This window comes from Cyprinus carpio, chromosome A1, assembly GCF_018340385.1.
Source record: "Cyprinus carpio isolate SPL01 chromosome A1, ASM1834038v1, whole genome shotgun sequence".
In the NCBI taxonomy this organism is placed as follows: Eukaryota; Metazoa; Chordata; class Actinopteri; order Cypriniformes; family Cyprinidae; genus Cyprinus; species Cyprinus carpio.
In genome coordinates this window covers 3053652-3080444 of record NC_056572.1, presented here as the reverse complement: position 1 = coordinate 3080444, position 26793 = coordinate 3053652, and the positions used below count along the sequence as shown (strand labels likewise).

General features: G+C 36.7%; 1 protein-coding gene across 1 annotated transcript; it reads left to right on the top strand.

Moving 5' to 3' along the window:
- The first annotated feature begins 1470 nt into the window (after positions 1-1470).
- Positions 1471-25706, top strand: LOC109052764 (CXXC-type zinc finger protein 4-like). Its single transcript, XM_042766950.1, has 3 exons — positions 1471-1921; positions 3123-4062; positions 23684-25706. Exons 2-3 carry the CDS (start codon positions 3238-3240, stop codon positions 23726-23728), a joined length of 870 nt encoding a protein of 289 aa, XP_042622884.1. The 5' UTR covers positions 1471-1921; positions 3123-3237; the 3' UTR covers positions 23729-25706.
- The last annotated feature ends 1087 nt before the right edge of the window (positions 25707-26793 follow it).

The window sequence follows — 26793 nt, the reverse complement described above, 5'->3', positions numbered from 1 at the left end:
CTTTAGTTGAGATGGATGATAATGAAACGTCTTTTCCTAACAGTTGTTGGAGATCGTGGATGACAGATGGTGGAGGCACACATCTCGCTGGATGGTAAGTATGGAGCACACACACACACACACACACACGAAGGACTTGGAGACTCGAGGGAGACAGACGCTGGAGAAACTTGTGTGTGATTAGTTTTCAGGTGAGAGTGAGCGCTGTGATTGTCTGGGTGGAGAGACTGGCAATGGCACACCCAGACCACTGGAGGAGCACTGTTCCTGTAAATCACATGTCTAACAGGACTTTTCTAATTGGTGGATTGTTCTTTAGGATTTTGGGAAGTGTAGTTTGTCACCAGGAGATTCTGAAAGGCATTCTTTCTTCTGGAATCTACTGTTGGGCTTTTAGTAATATGGTTGCAGGCATGTTCAGTAATGTGAGCACAGGTATACATGCACATAATACACATTTATCTAGCACAAATATTAAATTAAATTAAATTAAATTACCATTTGTTTTGGTTAACAATATACATTAAAGATGTGCAAATCCTAAATGTAAAAAAATGCCATATTTTTTTTCCCTCAGTGCACAGTTAAAACATTTTTTGCTGTTTCAATTAAGCCCTCATGTGTTAGATTAAATAGATTACTTAGTTCCAAATTTCTATGAAATGTATTTCTTCAGAGCGACATAAAAGATATTGGTAACACTTTACAATTAGGTGTCATTTGTTAACATGAGTTAATGTATTAAGTAACATTAACTAACAATGAGCAATGCATTTGTTACAGTATTTATTAATCTTTGTTAATGTTAGTTAATGAAAATACAGTTATTGTTTGTTCATTTTAATGCACAGTGCATTAACTAATGTTAACAAGAACAATTGATGTTTAATAATGCATTAGAAGTATTGTTCATGCTTAGTTCATTAGTTCACTAATACTGTTAATTACTGTTAACTAATAAACCTTATTGTAAAGTGTTACCAAGATATTTTCAATTTTTCTCAAATTTTCTCAATTTTTTTTTACATACAATCAAAGTCAATGGGTTTGATGTTTTCAGGACCTGAATGTTCTTAAAAATGTCTTCTTTTGTATTTCACAGCTTTATTTTATTATTTTTTTCACATTATAGTTTGCCCAATTAACTAACTATTAACGAAGACTTTCCTAATTAGCTGCTTATGAATAATTAGTAAGGTAGTTGTTAAGTTTAGGTATGCGGTTTAAGACTAGGGGATCTAAAATATGCTCATGCAGAATAAGGCATGAGTGATAATAAACAGCCAGTATTATGCATGATAATAAGCAACTAGTTCATATATAGAAGTGGTCCTAAAATAAAGTGTTACTTTAATTGCTACTTTTTGTAGCCACATGAAGCACATTTGGTGAGCAGACGCACATTTATTCTTCCCGTGTATTCAGGCTGATTGTTGTGTCTCAGTTTAACGAGCTGACTGTTTTTCTGAAAGGGCTCATTCGAGCCAAGGTGTCTAGGTTTTGAGACAAAGCCAATATGAAAAGATTTTTAATGCACGTAGTATTGCAATTAATTAAAGCCTACGTGCACGTGATGTGAAGAGTTACCGAACAGATTCCCGGCGGAGACTGATGAGCATCCCCTCCCCAGAGCTCCTGGTGTTTCTATAGTAATTCCAGCCAATGATCAGTTGGTGTCCGCATCCCCATCCTCCTCACCTCAGCACCAATCAGCCACACACAGCGACAGGAGACAGCTCACCTCCGCGGACAACAGACTCAACCCGGACGCCATCACCAACATAAAGCTTCCCTTCTACTTTTCCTCGCGTGAGGAATGGCGTCTCGTGCGTGCTGCTCGGGGTTTTTGTAGTGATCCCTCGGCGTGTGTTTATTGTGTGCTCATCGCAGTAATGTGCTGCTCTAGTGTCTGGATTGTCTGGTAGGTGATGCTCTTTCATTTTTTTCTCTCGCTTAGCGATAGTGGCGCATGCTTTCTGAATGTCCAGTGTTTTATTATTTATTTCGGCTGGTTTTGAAGGCGCCAGAGTGATTAAATCCCATTATGCAATTTGATATGAATGTCTCGACGGCACTGCACTCAACCTCTTTCTGTCTCCTCTGACTATGGGATATTTCTTGTTTACTTAACTTTGTTTACAGCTTGAAAATCAACGGTTTAAATCACCTCATGAGCAGAAAATCACAATTTAAAACAACAGTGATCATAATAATAGTTAATTAGTCATTTGCACGTTTTGTTTCTCAGAACAGAAAACTTCTTATGCTTGTAAGTGTGATATTTGATAGTCAGTTTTGTTCTGCTAGCCTTTAATTAGGAAGTTATAAAGCAGCATGAGCCTCTTTAACAAACTTAATAAAGAACATTACTGGCTTCATGTGAGGTCTCAGATGATAAATGGCAGGGTCTCAGATATGAATGCTTATCCAGTGTTGTCTCTCAAGTGGAAATGCACCATTCAATTCAGAAGCAGGCGTTCACAGAGCTTTGAATGGCTGTAGTCGTCTTGAAATATACCACAGGCAGTCAGCGAGAGAGTCTAGTGAAAGGTAATGCAAGTAGAGGAAGATGTGTCTAATAGGCTTTTATCTGTGGCAACAAAACCCAGCCAGACTGTGAGATCGGAAATGGATCCCCACACACTGCGGCTGTCAAGGTCTTGGCTGGAGCGAGCCTCACAAAGTATCTTTGTATCAGTGTGCTTTATTTTTCAACATATTTTCTAAAAGAGCTTTGTGCTTGATGCATGACTTCTCAAGTTTGAGGTTAAGATAGCTATTATATTTTGTGTTAAATGCGTTTGCTTCTGTTTTGATGCTGCTTTGTAAGCTTTGATCCTCTACTGTAATTAATAAATATTATAATTTCACCTTTTGTTTATGGGAAGTCAGTGTACTGATTTATCATTTATTTTTTTTAAACTTTTTTTGACTTTCAGGTATGCTTATGTCTGTTTCCTATTGTTATGCAACATTAAAGTGTCAAAAGCGGCAGGGAGAAAGTAACAGAATGGACCATTTCAACTTGTGAAGTACAAAGCTGTCACTTTAGTAGAGCAACTTGGATGATGCACGGGAAATGTTTGTCACTTGTATCCGTAATTGTTGTTCTCTTGTTTTAGCGGAGAGGATAAACCGGGATGGTAACGTCTTGAGTCTAACGAGCTTCACCTTGACAAAAAGCAACCGCCACCCTCCCCCCGAATATTTCTTGTGAGCGCTCGAAACTTTGCAGTCATGTCTAATCTTAACAATGCACTCTGCATCGAAAGCGGCCAGAGCACCGACGTGTCACTCTTGCAAAAGGATATTCTTCAGGACGGTGGATTAAGCCAGCTGTTGGATTACAATGCGGAAATGGAAAGGTACAGGTCGTTGGCAAACTTTTACAAAAGCAATGGGGCATTTCCACAGACTGCTAAGATCGCCCGCATAACCACACCGATTTTTCCCAGCGCCAGAATCGGCGTGTCCCCTTGGAACTGCGATAACGGCATGCTCTGGGGAAGGAAATCAGCAGCAATAAACCCTAATAGGACCGGCATGCATAGAAACGACTCCCAAAGGCCGGGGAAACCTGGCGTGCCGCCAGAGACGCTGCAAATGGCAAATAATAATTTCCTCTCCAGCTTATCCCCCGAACACTGCAGACCTTTAGCAGGAGAATGCATGAACAAGCTGAAATGCGGTGCTGCCGAAGCAGAGATAATGAATCTCCCGGAACGTGTTGGAACTTTTTCCGCTATTCCGGCTTTAGGGGGCATCTCATTACCTCCCGGGGTCATCGTCATGACAGCCCTTCACTCCCCCGCAGCCTCAGCAGCCGTTACAGACAGTGCGTTTCAAATTGCCAATCTGGCAGACTGCCCACAGAATAATTCCTCCGCATCCAGCGGGAACCCGGCGAAAAAGAAAAGGAAAAGGTGTGGGGTCTGCACGCCCTGCAGGAGGCTAATCAACTGTGGAGTGTGCAGCAGTTGTCGGAACCGTAAGACGGGCCACCAGATCTGCAAGTTTCGGAAATGCGAGGAGCTCAAAAAGAAGCCTGGCTCATTGCTAGAGGTGAGACACCACACTCTCCCTCCGTGCACTCAAAAGCATTAACCTTTCCTTCTAGTCACGTTTCTGAGCCCTTGAAAATTGTTTCCATGCCCACCCATGCCTGAACATCCCCCCGGCCTCTCAAATCTGCCTACCCGCCTAGCCTAATTGGCAGTAATTAGGGGTGTTTGTGCGGAGAGCAAGCTGAGCTTGGCTCAGACACCCCTAATTGCTGCCAGTCAGGCTGGGGCTGGAACGCATCCCAACAAACCAGCGTTTGGCTCTGCTCCAAGCTGAGCTGGGAAATGGTTTTCAGCAGAGAGCCATCCTTCTCTGCACTTGGTCATTTTAACCAATTATAGAAACTGTCTCCTGACGAGGCTAGTCGATCTTCCCCGCAACGAGAGCCATAGGAAAAATTCCTGCTGCCGTTCTTCAATTACGCTTGGGATGCTGAAATCCTGGAATCTCATCCTAATGATATCCTTAAACGACGAAAAAAAAAATGGGAAAAACTATCCAAAAATATATATATATAGTCGAATCTATTTTCAAGGGCTTAGATGGAGTGATTTTGGTCCAAATCATTTGTCTGTAAAACATACCCCTCTTAAAAATACTAATTTTGGTGTGTATGCTTGATTGAAAGTGGACAAATAAAGGCTGGCTAAGCCTCTGTTTACACACGGGATGAACATCCGTCTACTCCTCTAAAATGGAATTGGTGCACCAAAAACAAAGCTTTGAAAATTGCACATTGACTTACAGTATATGTCTGATCATCAACGTGCAGTTCGCTTCCCTTCACCGAGTGCAGTCACAAACAGTGCTTACAGGAGATGCATTTGAGGAGCATCGGTTGTAAACAGGGCCTAAAGCATATTTTCACACAGATCTACTTGCTGAAGTAATTCTGCTAACTGAGTGCACGGAAATTCATCAAACTATGTTTAAATATGTTTTAATACTGGTTTCTTAAAGCTGTCGAGTCGCATGCAGGTGGAGGTTGAGTGTGTCTGTGTTTGGTGTTGTAGCAGCTGGATAAAGTTCTACACCTTCTACACCTTCTACAGTTCTACACTTCACCATGAATGTTTGGGCCAAGTTGCTAAACACAAACTTTTTGTTTGTTGTTGATGTGATTGTCATGTTTAAAAGGTGAAGTGTGTCAATTTGTATATGCATGAACTATGCATAAGCTATTTATAGGTTGGTTAAATTCTTATGAAAGCATAGACAGTGTGTCCTCTGTGGCACTTCCAGGACCTCCAGAGCCTTTCAAAATCCCATCAGTTTGGGTGAACAATGGCAGACGGAGGAAACAAGTCTTTTTTTATTTTATTTAATCCATTTGGTGCCACTTATGGAACAGATGTAACAGACTTCACCTAGTGTATTCATATTATATTAGGACATTATGGCAATTTGGAACTTTTTTTTTCTTTTCAATAAATGGGATTGTGGAATACAGTTCTGTTCTGTACAGTGCAGTTTTGAATCCTGTAGCACAAACTCCATTGGTGGAAGTTTTAATGAGCATGCTTCATTTGGTCTTGATAAAGTGATACAGAGATGAATCAATGGGGTATTTATTGATCGGGAAGGGTACTAAGGGTACATTCTCTTCAGGAGGGCTAATAGTAATCTCATTTAAGGTTTACTTCATATATCATGTCCTGTGAGGTGTTCAGGACCATTCCTAGAAATGCTGTTTTATATATATGTATATATATATATATATATATATATATATATATATATATATATATTAGGGCTGTCAAATGATTAATCACGATTAATCACATCCAAAATAAAAGTTTTGTTTACATAATATATGTGTGTATACTGTGTATATTTATTATGTATATATAAATACACACACATGCATGTATATATTTAAGAAGAATATGTTATGTTTATGTATTAAATATATTTATATATAATATAAAATATAAGAATATAAATATATAAATGTATATACATGTAAATATTTTCTAAATATATAATTTATGTGTGTGTATTTATATATACATAATAAATATACCCTGTACACATACATATATTATGTAAACAAAACTTTTATTTTGGATGTGATTAATCGTGATTAATCATTTGACAGCCCTAATATATATGTATATGGGGTTTGGGGGTTAGTAAGATTTAAAAAAAAAAAAGTTATTTAAGAAATTAATAATTTAAAAAAATGCATTAGATATCATGTTCACTGTTCAGGACCATTCCTAGAAATGCTGCTCTTTTGAACTGTTTGAAACATTTATAATAATTAAAGAAAATTTACTTGAACAACAAATCATCATAATAGAATGATATCTGAAGAATTATGAGCCACACTTTATTTTTATGGTCCAGTTCTCATTATTGACTAACTATTAACTCTAGCCTCAATAAACTCCTAATTACTGCTTGTTAATAGTTAGTAAAGTAGTTGTTAAGTTTCGGTATGGGGTGGGATTAAGAGATCTAAAATATGCTCATGCAGAATGAGGCAATAATATATGATTTATAAGAACTAGCCAATATGCTGGTAATAGGCATGTTAATAAACAACTAGTTATTGGTCCCTGAACTAAAGTGTTACTGGATCATGTGACACTGAAGACTGGAGTAATGATGCTGAAAATTCAGCTTTGCATCACAGGAATAAATCACTTTTTAGAATATATTAAAATAGAAAACAGCTTTATACATTTGAATACTTTGTAACAATATTCTCTTTGTTGCTCCTCTTAGCATGTGAGGAAATGTGGAGTGATCTGAGTTTGCTGTGAGACTGATTAGCATCCTTAGCCCACACACAGCCTTCATTAATTTATACTGAGCCAACATGTGTAGTGACCTGCAGAAGAACCACGTGCCTTTACACAAGACACATACAGACTAAACACACACACACACACTGACACACACACACATACACACACAGACACACACACACACACAACACACACACACACACACACACAGACACACACACACACACACACACACACACACACACACACACACACACACACACACACACACACCACACACACACACACACACACACACACACACACACTCACACACACCCCACCCACACACACACACACACACACACACACACACACACACACACACACACACACACATGTATGCAGACCCTGCTGATTGCACCTTTAGCTGCTAACAGATGATAAACTCCCAGTAAGCAGCTGGATGTTGCTGTCAGTGTTTTGCACCTGGGAATCACCCTGAACTAATTATATCTTAAGCAGCAGTGGAAAATGCAAATTAGAATTTTACTTACACCCCTGAAATCGGAGAGCCAATTTAATCTAATACCGCCTTTAATTTAGCGCGCTAATGCAAGACCCTGGAGGATTACTCTGTGTCACTGCTCTCTCTCTCTCTCTCTCTCTCTCTCTCTCTCAGACTGGATTAGTCTAGCAGAGTCATCTTATCTTTCCTGACGTTTCCTGAGCTTGCTTTGGGTATACAGTAATGCTCCAGGTTAGTCAGATAGTTTGAGCGTGGATTCTGATGTGTTTTATAGATGTTGATCAAATGCTGTGTGCACACATAAGTCAGGATCTATATAGTGATTGGTGTCCCTGATGATGTATTTACATTAATGGGTCACATGTAATGCATGCTGTATAAAGGGCGTGAAGCAACTGGTAATTCTCTTTTGCCATAAAAATGCTGCACAGTGTGAAATGCAAGCAAAAAATTCAATGTGTTTTTTTATTTTTATTTTTTTATGATAATGCACGGGGAAATATTTAGTGATTCCTTAGTGATTATGAGAGATACCGCAGCTTAAATGCTGCATAAATTATTGAAATTTTGCTGGAGGAAATTAAGTGGAAGACAAAGTATTTAGTTTGTTCCATGAATAGGGCTGTTTTTGCCTGTAAAAGTCTTTAGGCTGATTGGCTGACAGACAGTCTGCTTGGAGAAAAGTAATAGCACACTTACAAATGACTATTATGTTGTAATTTATTCACACACGTCATTCAAAACTGTCTAAATATATATATACAGTATGTACAGTAAATGACAAGCTCCAAATATTATGAAAAAGCACTGTAAAACCCATATGATATATATATATATATATATATATTTGGGTATAAATCCCAGTGCTCTAAACAATGTGCTACAACTTTGTTGCTGAATTTATTGTTTTTTTCTTGTGCTACCAATTAAGAGCGGAACACTATCAGCCCTGGCTGACCTGTGGCCTGTGGTTTTACGTCTCCTCTGACCCGGCTTGATTTAACGTCTCCAGTCCAGTGGCGAAAGCAACTCATTATCAGTGCCATTTTCTGGGCTGGCGGATCAGTGGAGGATGGTCAGGGGAAAGTGTAGGGCTGGGAACGTTAATGTGTGGCACTTTAAATTTTAAACAGGTAACTGTAAATAATTGATGGCTAGCTCTGGCTGAGAAGTTAAATGGTTTCTCATCATCGCAGTGACCTGTTTGAAAATGCGTCAAGAAAGTCAACGCAGAAGGGGTCCTAGCCTTTACATTGAGGCCATAGATAATTTGACAACATTTCAGACCATATTTCAGTAACATTTACTGATTTAGTTAAAGGTACATTAAGAAAAAAACCCCAGAAATTAAAAGTACTTCAGACACATGTTAAAAATTGTGTCACATGAGATCAAGGCCATGAAAAGAAAAAAAAAATGATACTTTTTTAAAAAGAGTACTTATTACTGAATTTAATGTTTTTGGATACTCAAATATATATATATATATATATATATATATATATATATATATATTTATATACTCTTATAGACTTTGAAAATAAAAAAGTGTACCACCAAATGTACTTTGAATATGCGTTAATGTAATTTCTGTTGAAACTTGTATCTCATGTAGTTAAAAACATCTGTAATAACACATTTAATGATGAAGTTGCATTTTAGTACAATTAAAATATAAAATTTAAATGTAATACTAAATAACACATTACAGTTAAAATTATAATCAACATGTGCTTTAGTACGTTAGTGAAAACATTAAAATAAATGTACTTTAAAACACGTCTAAAGATTACTAAAACAGTGATTTAAAATTCACTTTAAATTAATTCATTAATTCATGTGTTTATTAAGCACAGATAAACACAACAGCAGTTGACCATATAGTGCTGTACCAATAAGATAAAAACAATGAGAAAAAATAATATTAATAAAATCTAGAAATAATTGAACATACAAATTTTAAAATGCCAAAGTGAGAAAATAATAATTTCAATTTAGTTTTAAACTCATAGACAGATTATTTAAAGGAAAGTGTACTCTATAAATACACTTAAGTGGCCTGTTATTTCATTATTAATATATTTTCTGCAGGTACAGTTTTTTAAATACACTTTTGCACATTGAATACTATTAAGTGCACTGGGTAGTAATCATGTCAGTGGCATAAAAAAATGTCTTTTTTTGAAGACTTTTGCTGCATCTACACTAGTGTTGTCAAAAATATCGATATTTCGATAAATATCGATACTGAAATATCTGAACGGTACCAATACTAATTTCCCAAAGTATCGATACTAGCCGCGCTTTCACTTTCACTTCTCTCCAAAGGTGCGTTGACAACCACCACACGCTCGCCACATCGCACTCGTCTCATTCGCTCTGGTTAGCAAAAGTGAAGTGAATGGAAAGATGGCGAGTGCAACGCCCCTCGCGACCGGCTTTGGTTGATAAGGAACACAGTAGGAGTGCTATCTGGAAATATTTTGCATATGAGGCAAATGAACATGGAAAGCCGAAGGACACAAGCAAGCCAATATGCAAGAGATGCTACAGAACAGTGCTTACAAAAGGCGCTAACACTACTAATATAGCAAAGCACCTGAGAGACCGACACCCGGATCTGTATAAAGAATTTCTCGAGGTTGGTATTATTATTATACATTAATGACACTCTATCCTCCAATTTGATACTGTTAAGAGCTTTGAACACAATCTGTATTGTTAAAAGCACTATATAAATAAAGGTGACTTGACGACTTCATGTCGATCCAGTGAGCACTGTTTTCGCGTGTGATGCACGCACGTTTGCGTTTAAATCTGTTTCATCAAATAACGTTAATGTATTAACCAGCTTTTATGACCGATGAGCAATGCATCTGTTACAGTATATTTTAATCTTTGATAACAGTAGGTATTAGGTAATAAAAATATAACGGATCATGTTAGCTCTGGTCCAATGAAAAAATATTAACAAATAGAACTTTGGATTTTAATTAGTACATGTATTAGTGAATGTTAGTTTAAAATCAACTTTTAACTTTGATTAACAAATGTTTTGTAAGTATTTTTCATTGCTTATTCATGTTAACAAATATCTATTACCATTAACCTAAGTTCTTAGATTAGTTCATTCAGTTCATTTTAAAAGTGTGGTCTAAAAAAAAAAAATGTTTATTAAAGTTTGGCATTCTCTTGTAGCACCAGAAAGAAGATGAGACTCAACCTGCAACAAAAACAACACAATCACAACCTACACTACCAGCTGTATTTGAACAGCAAAGAAAGTATGAAGCAAACTTAAATGAAGCCAAGAAGTTGAACAGGGCTGTAGCAGTGTACATATGCATGGATCAGGTTCCTGTGTATACTGTTGAGAAACCTGGCTTCAAACAACTTCTTGAACATTTGAACAACAGGTATGCCCTTCCTTCACGCAACCTTTTTTCATGCACACTGAAATCCCAGCCCTATACAACGAAACAAAAGAAATAGTCATGAACCATCTTGGAAGGAAAACTTTTTTTTCATGCACCACTGATCTGTGGACAAGCAGAGCCACTTCAACGTTCATGGCAGTAACTCTGCAATTTGTCACTGAAACCTGGGACATGCAGTTAGCTGGTGTTTGGGCTGTGTTGGGCTCAACACTGAGAACTCACACAGCAGAATGCTTGAGGGAAGCATTGGAAGAGATGATACAAGAAGCATGGAAGCTGGACATGTCATACATGGCTGGTATCTGATAATGCTTCAGCAAACAAGAAAGCATTTCAGCAAGACTTCACATGGGTCCCCTGCTTTGGGCATAACTTGCACCTTGCCATTAACAAGGGCTTGGATATAGACCCGTGTGTCTGGAGGATACTGTCGAGGTTGAGAAAGACTCGTTGTCTGCCTTCAGCAGGTCACCAAAGATGTTGCGACAGCTGAAGGAAAAAACAAAAGGATTTTGCAACTGCCTGAAACACCAGCAAATGACTTCCTGATTGACCCCCACTCTGGGACTCAGCTTAGGAGATGGTGGAGAGATTTCTAGAACAGCAGCAAGCTTGTCCTGTTCCGTTTACTAGCTGATGATCGTAAGAAATGGCACAATCATGCCAAAAGATTCAGATATTACAGTTTCGTGAGACTGTAAAAGAGGTATTGAGTGCCCCGTCAAGCTCTCTTCCCACGGATGCCCCTTGTGGTGAAAAACACCCCACTCTCTCTGGCAGGCCCGGCCTCTGAAAGGTTGGAAGATCTTCTCTACTTGACAGTTGAGGAAGGTGACAGCAACCTAAAACGTCAACTTAAAGAAAACATCAGAGAAATCTCAGACAGAGATATGAGAAACACCAGTCTGCAAGCTGATATCAACACTAACGGCCACATTTGCTTGACCCATGGTTTCCAGGACATTTTTTTGTAACCTTAAGATAGGAGGTTAAACAGAATCTTAAGGATCATGTCGATGTGCTAAAACAGGGGGCCAAAGGCGCGACCAACAGCATCCAGATGACAAGCATCAACCAGCCAAAAAACTAAATCAGATCTGAAGAGTCATGTTAGCAAACAGAAAGGTGGAAACAAGATGAAACATGGCGGATGGTCCCACATCAGAAGACAGTATGAGGGTGCATAAACATAACTCAAACAAATGAGTTTTCAGTATATGAAAAGAATTGCCTGAAATCAGTGCCAGGAAGAGGACCCACTCACAGGGTGGAGGACCACATGAGACCAACTTTACCTCACCTTAACCGGGTTGCCTAAGAAGTAATCTGTGTTCTTTTCTGCTTCAAGGGTTCAGCTTCCAGCCCGGTCATTCTGTGAAGAAAACGTGTTATGTTAGTACCATCAGGCGTCATTGTGCAAGTGCAAGAAGGGCACTCAAGTCTTACAGAGGAGCACATGTGACATGCTGGGGTGTCCTAGCTCAAAAGCTGGAAGTTGCAAAACAACTTGTAGGATACAGTAATGGGTTTCAATCATCACTCACCTCTGTAGAGAAAATCTGCATAAAACTGCCAGCCACAGATTCCATTTAATTATTTTTGTTTTACTAATTTGATAACACTTGATGCATAAGAGTGCACGGATTTTTGTTTTTGCTTGAAGTGAGTTTAAGTATCTTTTGTTGACATTTGTGATTTTCGATTTTACGTTGGAAATACAAAGATTGCACTGTTTTTTTTTACTTGCACGTTATTGGTTTTTGAATGTAATGCAATCTGAGCGGCTTTTTGACCAAGGTGCCCTACCTCAGGACCTTTTGTTAATGTAAAATATATGTTTCTAGACTGTTATATTATAGCTTTAAATAAAAAAAATAACCCTTAATATTGTGGGCATTATTTTTTCTCTAATCCGTGGTTCGAAAATGGTATCGAATATCGATATTTGTTTTCTTAGGTATCGTATCGAATTAGAGATTCTAGTATCTGTTGACACACTGTAGTGTTGGTCAGTCAATAATCACTTACTGATTTACAGCATGAACAGTAGGGACAAGTGAACAGACTGAAAGACTAATGATTCCTACAACTAAACATACTCAAAGAATAAATATAAATAAAATTACAGGGTCCTGTTGTCTAATGCTTCTCCCTGCCGGAGGTGAGAAAGGAGGTTCCAGGGTCCCCAGTTTGTGTCTAATTGCTTTCTCCCCTGCTGTTCTTCGAGAACACAGCGTTCAGTGCTTCTCACTCAGAACAAGGAATCCATGCTCGTACTCGTGTTCAAGGTTCAGAACTGGCCGCCTCCAGACCGTCTCTTGCTTCAGTTTACTTACCTTTGTCTTTGACAGAGATATAATGCTGTGGCCCTTCATAGCTTCAGCTTGTCCACCAAGGGTTCCAATTAGCCAATCACCTGTACCCCAATCACAATAAACTCCACTTAAATACAACCTGATCATCAATTAGCCAATCACCTGTACCTTCAGGTCAATACAGAGGTTCGACCTGAGCGTCAGAATGGATTTAGGAAAGGTTGTTGTGTAGGGCATGGTGGGCAAATGGGCTGGAACTGAGTCCTTCAGAACTGCTGCTGCGACTCGCACGATACAAAACCATCTCTAAATAAACAAAAAACTGAAGAATACAAACACCAAACACTTAAAACGTCGAAACTTTCAGAATCCACAAAAACAAAACTCCTGTCAGCTAATGAACACGTTCATTTTTATTTGAATTATCACTCAGTGGTTTTGTCACCGTTTTTTTTTAACCGTGTTACTTTGTCCGTTGGAAGGCAAGCATTAAAATGCACAATGTATTTCATTATTTGCCATGTGATGCAGCCCTTGCCAAACATTTTTCCTGCCGAACCTCTTTCACTATACCTGCTGTTACTTGAAGTTTGAAGGTAAATAAGATCAATAAAGAATTTGCATTTTTCTGACATTGGTTCATGAGTCACATGACCTCTTCATTTTCCTGTAAAACCATTCTATTTTTTGTCCATTTTTTTTCCAATTCGTAAAGAAACACAAAAAAAAACAAACTCATTTCACACACCCGAAGGGTTGCCTTTCTAACTCCTAGCTTTTTCTGTTAAAATTATTGATGGTCGTGGTCTCGACCAGCCAAACTTGGTACTCAGAATGTGTAATCTTATGAGAAAGTAGGTAGGGAGAACTGACATCCAGAACTGGAGGAGATAAAATTCAGAGTCCAAGAGCTTCTCTGCAGCTCGGAAGGTGGGCTGAAAGGACTGAGCTCTGCAAACAGAGTGAGGTTCACTTTAATTACCTGAACAGCTCCCCAATGAAAAGCTGTCGCGCCCCCCCAACCATATGCGGTGAGAGAGGAAAGCCGGTCACCTCCTGTTTTGCATGTTGATTTAACATTTCAATAGCATTTAATCTGTTTCAGAGAGCAGGCATTCTGTTTGGAGACGTGCACCCTCGCACGATAAAACCCCCGTCGCTCATCGCTGTGTGACCTGCCGTGCCCCGCTGACAATCAAGGGGCCCATATTGCCACAAAATCTTCCCATCCACGTCCCCTGAGATTTAGATGCTATCTTAATATGCGTGTCCTCTCCGCCTCCGTCTAAAAATGAATTTGTCTTTTTCTACCCCGCTGCGTGAAGCCCAACACAAACCCGACTTTCACTATGTTAATCCCACCCCCCACCCCCCTTTCCCCCGCTGTTTAAGGGGTCGTGGTCTGTGAGCAGTGATATCTCAGAAGTGCAAAACAAACCTGAAGTATATTATTCTCCATACTGGGTTTACACACACTGAATATTGAGCAGCTTAAAATTATAATAGAGATGTATTCACCATTCACCACCCTTAAAAAAATTGAGATGTATTCACCATTCACCACCCTTAAAAATTTGGTTGAAAGATATTGAAAAATAAGCGTTTTTATTTAATTATTTAATATGCTGTGCTATATTTGTCATGCAAAAGGGGGTTAATTTAATTTAATTTAATTTAATTTAATTTAATTTAATTTAATTTAATTTAATTTTGTATTTATTTTATTTTTATTTATTTTATTTGTATTTATTATTTTTTATTTTATTTTATTTTATTTTTTTATTTATTTTAATTTTATTTTAATTTAATTTTAATTATTTTTTAATTTAATTTATTTTAATTTAATTTAATTTAATTTAATTATTTAATTTTATTGTAATTTTATTTTATAGGTATTTTATTTTATTTTATTTCACAAACCACTGGTCTTATGTGGGGTCACAGAAATGCTGGAGCAGTGTCTCATGTCATTAGCAAGGAAAGTCTTGTATTTTATTTTATTGACACTTAATAAGAGGAACACAGAGAGAATGATGATTAAGAGAGGATGACACAAGGCAGATTTGAATCTGTGTCAGCAGCATAAGCACCACAGCTCAACATGCAGAACATGTGCACTAAACACTAGACCAACACTTTTAAATCTGGAAGCATTTATAGTTTAAGAAGCGATCAGAATGTGTCCCTTTTTCACACTTGTGCACTGACACAATCAATAAATAAATGCATTCAAACTAAGAAGTCTGCAGCTTGATTGAAACATCTCTCCAGGCTGTGATCTCGGTCTTATATGTGTTCAGTATTATGTGAGGGATACGTAACCCATGACCTCTAGATGTACTTTATGGTATTCTGGATCTTTATGTTTGTTACAAGGTCAAATATATATTCAGAGGATGGCATGGATATTGCATGTGCTAACTGCTCTCTTCACACATTTCTTCTCAGTATTTCTTTCTCTGTCCTCGCCTGAAAACATGCTTTATAATAATCAGGTAATACCTAATTTTCTATCATTGCTCTTGGGTCTGAGCACTGTGATAAACTCAGATACCAAACATTATGTATTACACTGATGTTCAAGTAACCAATTTCCTTTTGGAATTCCACAAAATATTTCTATACAGAATATCACTGGCATACTGTAGGTGTGCTGTCTCTGTCGAGCTCTGGGCTCTGTAAAAAAAAAAAAACATAAATAAATAATGAAAATAAAATAAAATGAATGGGGCCAATTTTTTAAATGGGAAACTTAAAAGTAATAAAATCATTTTTGAAAATCATTTTAGGGATTTTAGACTTTATGTTGTCATGGCAATGATGCATAACTTTACATAGAAAACTACAATAAAAGCAGTCATGCTTTTTATCTAATCAGAGATTTGCAAATATTAGTCCACTATAACCATTGTATTATGCATGTCATTTAACACATCATAACTGCTGTGTTGTAGTTAATTTAATCTCTAAAGGTTCATACAGAATTTCTCAAATAATAACTGCTGTAAAAAATATATATTTCATACTAAATACTCTGATGTGATTAGCTAATTCACATGGGCACCATCAAACTGAGATCCTTAAATGAGTTTTTATTTATTTTGCATTGAAAGCGAACACGGCTGCCTGTAGTTTTAATCACTCATGCTGTTTGCGTGAAGCTGTTGTGATGTAAGGCTAAAGCAATCAACTGCAGAATGTGGACCGCATAGATGAGCAGTGTGTTTCTAACAGCCTTGAACTGGCTCCCTATTAAATGCCGCTGGGATAGTGGCTACAACACCGAGATGAGATCTCCTCCTGTGGATGTTGGTGATGGATTGCTGTACCTTCCAGGTTTGAGCTCGGCAACGCCCCAATATTCCCACAGAATGGAGTGACAGGCAATATATAACACATCAGTTTGGGCTGACTGCACCAGAGAAACTTTATTTTTGATTGTTGGCTAGCCCTCACAATCCTAAACTGCTTGAATCTGTCGTACTTTTCCTCTCTTTCTGTTCTTCAGATTTACTTGCTTGGATTGACTCCTATGAAAATGATTTTATAGCTTTTGTCATTGCAAAAAAATTGATGAACATTTGTGCTGTTTTTTTTTTTTTTTTTTAATGATGACCAGAAGTAAGACAACCAGAGTTTCTGTTGTAAGGTGAAATGTATATATTGAAATTCAGACAGGCTGGCTATGTAATGATCATAATAAGAGGAGCGGACAGGACAGGGCTCAACAGCTCCACACATTTTTCCAACGTAAAACTATAGTGAAAATATCATATCATATGTGAAACATTTTGTGTACACATGGAATAATACAAAAATACAGTGCGAGACATGCCCTAAACGATTAAACACATGCAACTTGTTTTTTAAATGTGTAATGCGAAGCGTAGTTCAGATATGTACAGCTGCAGTTTGATGCACTGAAATAGAATTAAGGTGATGTGGTCACGTGTGTATTATGTGGCTGCATTACACCGGCTTCTAACGCAGCTCATGAGATTACAGTGAAAACATCCATTTATAATATTAGTTTTAGTGTTGAGTCTTTGTTTTGAACTCGTGTGTTATCACTGGTTATCAGCAGTCTTCTCTTTCGGATTGCATCCATCAAAATCAAGCAAAAAGACAAATCTTCACTATATTTTCTAAAAAAAAAAAAAGCATTATCATATGGTTTCTAATTCTTTCTTAACACAATATTTTGAGTTTGAATGCGTGCAAAGGTATAGAAGGTGCTTTTAAGTTGATAGTCCTTTAAAGATTGATAATCAGATTTATTTGTGCACAAATCACCGTTTTGCATTTCGCATAGATTTTTATCCACCAACTAACTGTATAATTTTATAATAAAAAATGACTCATAAGTTCTTGGTCATGAACATTTATTATGCATGATGTTTAATTTGAATTATGAGACGGTATACAGGTGTGCCGCGGTTCTTGTGTTTTTAGCTTGAGCAGCGAACGCATGTGAAATATGTTTACAGGTTCAGAAGCAGGCTGAGGATGTGAGCTATTCTTGTGTTGGGAGCGTAAGCCATGAAGGAAGAGACGAGTGAAGGATTATTTATTTATTTCTGAAAGAACCTGTCAGAATTGCCTCCAAAGGATTGCAGTCATGAATGGTGGCCTGGTTCCCAGTCCATACGTTAATAAATAATGGATATGTCAGGGCAGCGTATGGGCTGTGCGTTATAATGAGCACATCAGCACACTGTATTCATCTGCTGAAGAGACGAGGGTCTCAGACGCTGTCACTGAACACAAACCTCCTCTGGCTTCTGTTTCTTAAACTTTACCCTCCTTTTTTTTATCAGAAAACTTTCTAGCAATGTAGAGGACTTCTCAACATATTTCTACATATAGCCTACATACTACACGCTGGGTAGCAACTGATTACATGTAATCTGAATGATCGGACCAGATTCCAAATATAAATGTGATTATGTTCATAATCAGATTACAGTAACCTTTTTATGGGCTACATGATTACATATTGTCCACACAATGGCAGTGATCTATTCATAATTTTTGATTCTCCCTCATTATTATTTTCTTTTACATTCTTCTTTCTAAAAAAATACCGGTGTGTGTGTAATACTGCCAGTTCACAATATAAAATGGCCATGTAATGCAAGTTCTTACATTTTAAATTTGTGATCCATGCTTCTGAATCTGAGGACAAAAGCACCTCTCAATCCGTGTATGAGACAAATAATTCTGCAAGCTACTTAACACTGTTGATGTACTGTACAGCTGTGAAATATTAGGTGTGGACGTGCAATGTCATTTCTGTTTGTGTGTTTATTAATATTTCTTCATGTAATGCAGGGATTCCCAAATGTTTTTGTCAGCCGACCATCCTTTGAGCTAATATATATTCACACTCCCACTGAGATTTATACTATTTATAATAAAATAATAAGTTATCAACATATTTGCATGTTCACAGTTCTCTGATGTTGTTTAATGATCACATTGCAGTAAACAATTATTTTTTTTTTGTAAAAAAATATTTAATTCTATATTTATTCATTTATTCATATTCATCAACCTACAAAACCCCCTGCAGTTCTGTCATTAACCCGGTGTAATGTAAGGCTTAATGCATTTCCTGATGTTAATAACAAATAATGTATTTTATATATATATATATATATATATATATCAGTGTGTTACACAATAATACCATTCAAATCTGTTATAAACGAGTTAGATGAAAAGTTATCAGAATACATCACTTAAAGTGAGTACTCTACTATGTTACATTACTAACTGCAATTTTCATCATGCAATTTGCAATCAGAATGAACTATAATTTGTATGTTATCTTCCCAGCACATATGATTCTGATAGTACATTTCTGTAAGGGAACCTTAAAAGGATAGCTGACCAAAAATAAATGAATTAAAATAAAATTCTGCCATAATTTACTCACGCTGATTATACCTGTGTGACTATCTTTTGTGGAACATGAAAGAAGATATTATTTATCCACATGTGTCCCTGCAGCACAGAAGCAGTCTGAAGTCTCTGGGGTATATTTGTAGCAATAGACAACAATACATTTTATGGGTCAAATTATCCATTTTATGCCAAAAATCATTAGGATATTAAGTAAAGATCATGTTCCATGAAGATATTTAGTAAACATCATAACATAAATATATCAAAACTTAATTTTTGATTAGTAATATGCATTGCTAAGAACTTCATTTGAACAACTTTAAAGATGATTTTCTCAATATTTAGATTTTTTTTGCTCCCTCAGATTCCAGATTTTCAAATAGTTGTATCTCAGACAAATATTGTCCTCCTAACAAACCACACATCAATGGAAAGATTATTTATTCAGCTTTCAGATGATGCATAAATCAAAATTTTGCAAAATTGGCACTTAAGACTCCAGGGTCACATATATAAAACAAAACTGAGACATTAAAAAAAAATCTTCTTTTGTGCTCAAGTCATACAGGTATAAAAACAAAATGAGGGTGAGTAAATGATCATTTAGATTTTTGGGGTAAACCATTGCTTTGGCTTACTTCAGCGCATGTCAGCGAGTGTGTTTGGGTCTTCAGCTCATCCACGCTGACAGCCCAGTGCTGATTGAATCTGAGTCTCTGCAGCATCTGCCATTATCATCCTCGTGGTCTTGAGTGGTTTATCTGTGGCCTCCATGAATCACCATATCAGGGCTGCTGGGGGTGGTGGAGAAGGGATGGGATTGGATGGTGTGTGCGTTTGTGTGTGTGTGTGTGTGTGTGTGTGTGTGTGTGTGTGTGTGTATGTGTGTGTGTGTGTGAGAGAGAGAAACAGAGAAACAGAGAAACAGAGAAAGAGTCTGCGTGCCGCATCCAGGATCCTCTCTCGTTCAGCTTGCCTGATTCTGGCTTTGACGTGTCTTCCTTTTTGATCTAATCACATTGATTTAAATGAGATAATCTTGTACTACACTGATATAAAATACCAATTGAAAGAAAATATATGAAGTGCATTAAACATTACATCAAGGTTTCCCAAACTGGGGTTCATGAAGGAGCTGCAGGGTAAATAAAGATGAATTTGCTCATCAGCAGTTGATGCAATGTTGAAATGTAGAGAAAACATGTCTTCAAATTAATAATATATTATTTTTTCTAAATCCAGTGTTGAAATATAGACAGCTGACTTTCTGAATGCATATACAGTAAGTTGTAGGTTACTTTAGAAAGGAACATATAAAAGAAGAATTAGGGAGAATCAAATTTTTAATACAAATATGAAATAATTTAATCAATAAAACTGATTATGAGTATTTTAAAATATAATATAATTACAAGTACTTCATTTTTGGAATCTGATTATGTAATCCAGATTACATGTAACCAGTTACTACCCAGCACTGACACACACACACACACACACACACACACACACACACACACACACACACACATTATAAAGCCAATGAGCATTTGATATCACTGACATCAAACCTTTGTCTAACGCTCCTTGAGGTGGCAGATTTAGAGTTTTTAATAAGTGCAGGATTTTTGCGGTTTCTGGGGTCCTCACACAACAAATTATATGTGCATTTGTGCTAATTTTTTATTCACAGCATATTCAGAAAACTGCTGTGTCCCACGGCAAAAAAAATTAATATTACATTCAGTAATGGTTAAACTGTTACAGAAATTTAATTCATTTTAGGATTTTAAAGTGTAGTCTTGTTTGAATTATACAATTCCTTTAAACGAGTCGGCACCAGAAGTGACAGAACAGTGTGAAATATTATCATTTCAGTGCATTTGAAAACATAATCTCCTTAATCATGAATGCAATAGAATCAGCCGATTCATTAAATTAAATATCCATTTATCAAATAAGGATTTGTGAACATTTCTACATCTGTAGAAACCAAAAACACATACAAATAATTCTGAGATAACATTGATTATGATGGCCAACAATAAAACATGTTTTAATATTTGACCATTTTCTATTTATTTATTGAGGCTAAGCATTGAATACAGGCTTATATGTATGTAGGGCCTGTTGGCCAGCTGAACATTTGTTATAGCATCTAGCATCTTTTGATTGGAAATAAACCCCCCCCCCCCCGGGTGGTTTGATGGAGTGATTTTGACGGAGTGCGCAGGCGGGAGAGAGCTGTGCTAATTGAGCTCTCTTTGTGGCTGGTCACAGCAGCGAGGCGAGGAGAGACGGCTGGAAGTGAATTTGAGCAGCACTCAGGAAGCCTCGACCGGATCGATAGCGTGAGACTTTACAAAACGCAGACATGCCAGCCACACACATCAGGGTCATTACTGTCTATAGCCAGACACATTTCCACCAGGGACTGATCAGTGGGGGAATATATGGATTTATCTCTCTCTCTAAGCCACAACTTTTTTTCACAAGACTGTTTCTCATTCAAAGGAAAATGGCTTTTTCCACTTCTAGAAAAATCTCGACACTGGTGTTAATTTTCAGCGGTTGGCTATTAAACATAATACATGTGAGAAGAGAGTCAGTCTATCTATGCAAACCTGTCTCTTTGTGCCCCTCTGCTGCTCTTTACATTCACTCATTCATGCTTTTATTTACTCAAGAAATCACCCTTCAGGACTTCAGATGCATTTTTGCATATAATTGAAAATAATTGTTGTTATTTCTCCTTATTTTCTAAGTGATCCTTTGAGGTAATTAAAAAAAAAATTAAAAAATGCATACATGCATGAAAGGATTTCTGCATTCAAAAAAATAAAATAAAATAAAAAATCATGGCATGACTGAAAAAAATAAGATTTAATAAAATATATAGTAACACTTTAGTTTAGGGATCAATTCTCACTATTAACTAGTTGCTTATTATCATGCATATTACTAGTATATTGGCTGTTTATTAGTACTTATAAAGCATGTATTACCTAAACTTAACAACTACCTCACTAATTATTTATAAGCAGCAAATTAGGAGATTACTGAGGGAAAAAGTCATAGTTAATAGTTAGAACTGGTCCCCAAACTAAAGTGTGACCAAATATATAAACCTGGTTATTTAAAACAGATTCAGTTTATTAGTTCTATTACAGAAATCTGTCAAAATGCATTGCATTGCATTTATTAGTTCATGTTAAAACTGTGTAATCCAAATGGATGGAAGTTTTGTTAACACTTTATTTTAGGGTCTCTTAACTAGTTGCTTATAATAATGAATATTACTATAATATTAGCCATTTATTAAGACTAATTAAGCATATTAATGCCTTATTCTACATCCCTAATCCTACCCAATACCTAAACTTAACAACTACCTTACTATAAGCAGCAAATTAGGAATTTATTGAAGGAAAAGTCATAATTAATAGTGAATAAGTATTCTAAAGTGTTACCGAAATTTTATATGAAACTCAAATAAATAAATTAAGCCCTAGATTGTTTTTCTCAGCCTGTGTTGGTCTTTATTGCCATTAAAGTAAAAGGGCACAAGTTCAAATGTTATTTGCAATTAAGTAAGAAAAACAAAGACTCAAAAAAAAGAAAAAAAAAGAAATTTGCATTGAGCACGAACAGGAACGTTGAGTGTGAATGTAAGCATTTTTGATGAGTCTGTGAAGTCTATGCATAACAATTCTGTAAAGCTACAGTGATGGATGCCAGACTTGATTTTCCAGCCGTGCAGCATGCCATAAAAAATGAACAGATTATTATTTTATGGTGTACGGATTTTATTTCTATCATTGCTCACATTGTTTCTTGTCATTTTCATTTATTTGTCATGTGGTGATTGTTGATAGCTCATCTGATGATGTTTTTAGTGCATGGTGTTAGAATGTTGCACATCTGAATGGAAAGAATGACATGCTCACAAAATCATGTGATGAGGTGAAACCAATCATATGTTGAATGAAAAAGCTCCTACCGTCTGTGGTCACATTTGGTCGTGTCTAACCGCTGGCTTGCTGGATAATAAGTGTCCTGGCACTGAATGATCTTATGACCTGCTCATTTATTATGAACCACCTTAAAAAGCAGCCACCAATAAAGCCTATTTAACCTTTTAAATAACTTACATAGATGAATAGGTATGCCGTTTGAAAAAAAAAAAGTTCTTCTGACACTTACGTCATACCTGTTTGATTTATGCTACATTCTTTTGCCTGTTTAAATCTATGGAACTCTCCATCGCTTTAAGCTTTAGGCTTGTGTATGCATTTTTCTAAACCACTGGCTCAACGTTTTTTTCTGATTTTTCTCACACTTTCTCTCTCCCTCTCACACACACACACACACACACACACACACACATAAAAATGTGACAACAAAATACTGTAAAGTTTCAAAAATTATTTAATAATTTAGTTAGTTACCTTGTCACAGGACCAATACATTATGAGACATGCGATTCATTGTGTTCTTTTACTTTACTTGCAAACCAAATTAAATTATCATAGAAAGTTCTTTGAAAATTGGCTTTCTGGTGATCATTTCAGTAAATGTAGCAACAGGTTTAACTGTATTGATAATGCATTAATTAATAGCTTTAACTATTGTAAAGTGTTACGGAGTTTCTTTGTCGTAATAATGCTGATTCTTTGTACTTTCCTCTTGTGTTTTCTCCAGAGAACGCCGGTAAACACCGGGGAAGCGTTTCGATGGTTCTTTTAGGACTCTGAATCAAGGGACATCATATGCAGTAATGACACAGACTGACCACAAAAAGAACTCGCAGGGACACAAAAAGCCCAGACTGTGGATGAGAGACGGCGGGACAAAAAAACAAAGCAAACTTTGTCATTTTATTTCCTGTGTAATTATTATTGTACTTTTGGCAGCATCGTTATGTATATTTTTCAGTGTCTGTCAATGTGTTTTAGTGTCTTGGCTGTGCAAGTTGCAGCCCTTCTTGTAAAGAACCGAGTAGACAATCATTAAAAACAGGAGAGAATAATGTCAGCCAGTGGATTAATGGCCAATGCGATCACAAACCTCTTTGAAACACAAAACATATGTTTAGATCTGGAGCAATAATCATAAAAGTAATTGTTTTCTGCCATCATATCCCAAGCTTTCTATGGAATGATCATAAGAATACCTCTTTTCACTTAAACCCACAAATTCGAGAGGACACGTTGTGACCTCCATTATTAATGTGACGTTTCGTATTTGCACACAGTAAACAAAAGCCAGTACGTTTCTGTGTTGATTTCGTGTGGCATATTGCAGAGCAGGGCACATTAGCTTGTTGTGTGCTTTTAAAAGTCCAGTAACACTGAGAGAAGGTGCTTTGAGGTTGTTTGTATAGTCTCACAAAGTTTGATTGGATTCCATTTAGTTTTGGTTGAAACTGTTTTAAAAGCTGCCCAAAGGTAGAGAACCAGTAAAGAACTTTCGTGAACATCACCGTAAGATTTGTGACTTGCATTTTTAATTCTCACTAAACATTCCAAAATGAGTTATCCAATAAGTTGCTCATCGTCTTTACCCTAATGTTGCATGTGTAAATGTGTTTTTGTTTTGAAGATAACTAAAAATTTGTATATTGTTGTTGTGATGCTTTTACGTGTTAAAATAATAAAGGAAACAAAAAAAATCGTATGTGACGCCAGATGATATTTTAAATCACACATATACAGTTAAATGTCATAATTAGTATATTTCTCATCTTTTTCTTATCCTAATGCAGGCATATGAATTTCCTGTCTCTGTGTAATTGTAATGCAAACCATCACAAGGGATAAAAAAAAAAGCGGGAAGAGAATACAGGGGGAAAAAAGCATTGTCAGTCCCATCTTCCCCTAGAATGTAAAAATGTCACATGGAAAAGAGAGTGGGTCCCAGAGGCGTTAAGCTTTAAAGAGAGACTGAAATCCCATGCGGCTCGTAATGCGTGGAAAGGGTGTGTTTTGGGGGGATGGATGGAATACTGAAGGCAGACGGGGAGACGGTGTTTGGGTATATCAGGCTTTGGATATTTCATTTTTGAAGATGCAGAAAAGGGAGCACAGGGATTTTTTTTTTTCTTCTTGGAAACAATTGATGGGAAGCATAACATTATTGATAACTAAACACTAACACCTAGTTCCAAACTAACTAGCTATTTTTCGGTGATTACATTAAATTTCAAACTGCAACCCTGTTATTATCCACGTACAAAATTATGGTTACTTGTGAATTTTGCAATTTTGTCAGCCATTTTTAATGTTCCAAATGAAATACACAGTGTACAACTCAGTATATACAAACTGAACAAACCTGAAAAAAAAAAAAATTAAAATACATGCTTGTGGCAGCGTTTCTGCAACATAGATATTACGCATTTCGCAGCAGTTTCAAAGTGAAATATCCAGTGTCAAATGTTCCAACCCTAAGCCTACCTGATAGCATTAACAAATGCAAAAGTGATAGAAACTTCCTTTTACGTGGATTTCAGCTGTTTTGTTAAACCGTGCAATGCCGCATCGTGTGAGCTACCAAGCAAACCTACTGTGCTTGAAAACTATAGATATGATGCTGAATATGTAACGCTAACATCCTTTTTCAAATCTCACAGCATGTTAAAATCATTTTGAGGTCATAATATGATTTTGTGCAAGGAATTGTGCAAAGATAAGGCTTTCTTGATTGAAACTCTGGCCCTGTAAATCATACTTTGTGTGAAAAAGGAATAAAAGTTGTTGGAGTTTTACTGCCTCTAGAGTTTATTACAACTGGAAACTGCAGCGATTGTAGGAGTGTAAGATAAAAATGCATTTGCTGAAGTGACCATGCATTTTAGCATTGAACTCTTTTATGGTGACTGGTTTCACGGATGTTGTACCAGGTGCGCTTCTGAGCAAGTTTACTACATCAGAAAGTCACACAAATGGGGCTGATTATGTGATGCAAATGTTAAAATGTATTCTTTTACAAATCATGCACTGTGTAAAGTATTTTGATGTCATAGTATTAGTAAGTAATGATAAAAAAAATAGATATTTACTAATCGAGAATCTAACCCGTAATCATAATTTGTGTGAAAAGTAATAAAAGGATTAGGTGTTTTCCTGCTACTAGCAGTCATTTTAACTGGAAACTGCAGTTTTGTTTATTTAGATGCAGAACCTGAGTTTACACGTTATGATTATGTCTCAAAGTTTAGTTTACTGTTTGCACAAAAAAACCGATCAGCTCGAATAATATTCTGTTTTATCTCCTGAGGTTGACAATCAGCACCTCCTTTGATTGCTCAATAAAAAATGCCTTAGTTTTAAGAGTGTCTGATGAAAGAAGACTTGTTGCTGACTCTTTGCAGGCTTGTCTGCGGTTCAGGGAAGTATGTTGTACAGGAATTATGAAGCGTTTGAACAGCTGGTGGTACAGGGCCTGAGGAATATGACTGCAGCTGGCAGCAGCCTCGTCTATGCCAAATCCCCTCGGCTCGTGATCACAGGGTGATAAGGGCCATCAAGAACATGTTGAACGCTGAGATTAAACCACATCAGAGAGGGCTCTAATCCTCCTCTGTTCTTGAACCCATTCACACACCTCGATTTCAAGTAGGTTCCCTGAAAACACACAGTCCTCCACTGAATAAAGAAATGAATACAATACGTGGTTGTGGAACGTGTGCTTTGTGTAAAAATCAAACTGTTCATTGATTTAAAAAAAAAAAAGTAGCTGGTCATATTAAAAATCTTCAAGTGATGTGACGTGACATACAGGATAATATAGCACTCGGGAAAAAAAAAATT

What these genes read in the sequence shown, in the direction of transcription:
- LOC109052764 (XM_042766950.1), top strand. Translation starts at nt 3,238, where the DNA reads ATGTCTAATCTTAACAATGCACTCTGCATCGAAAGCGGCCAGAGCACC. An exon ending in AGCCTGGCTCATTGCTAGAG is followed by an intron (nt 4,063 to 23,683) that starts GTGAGACACCAC and finishes TGTTTTCTCCAG; the next exon opens with AGAACGCCGGTAAACACCGG.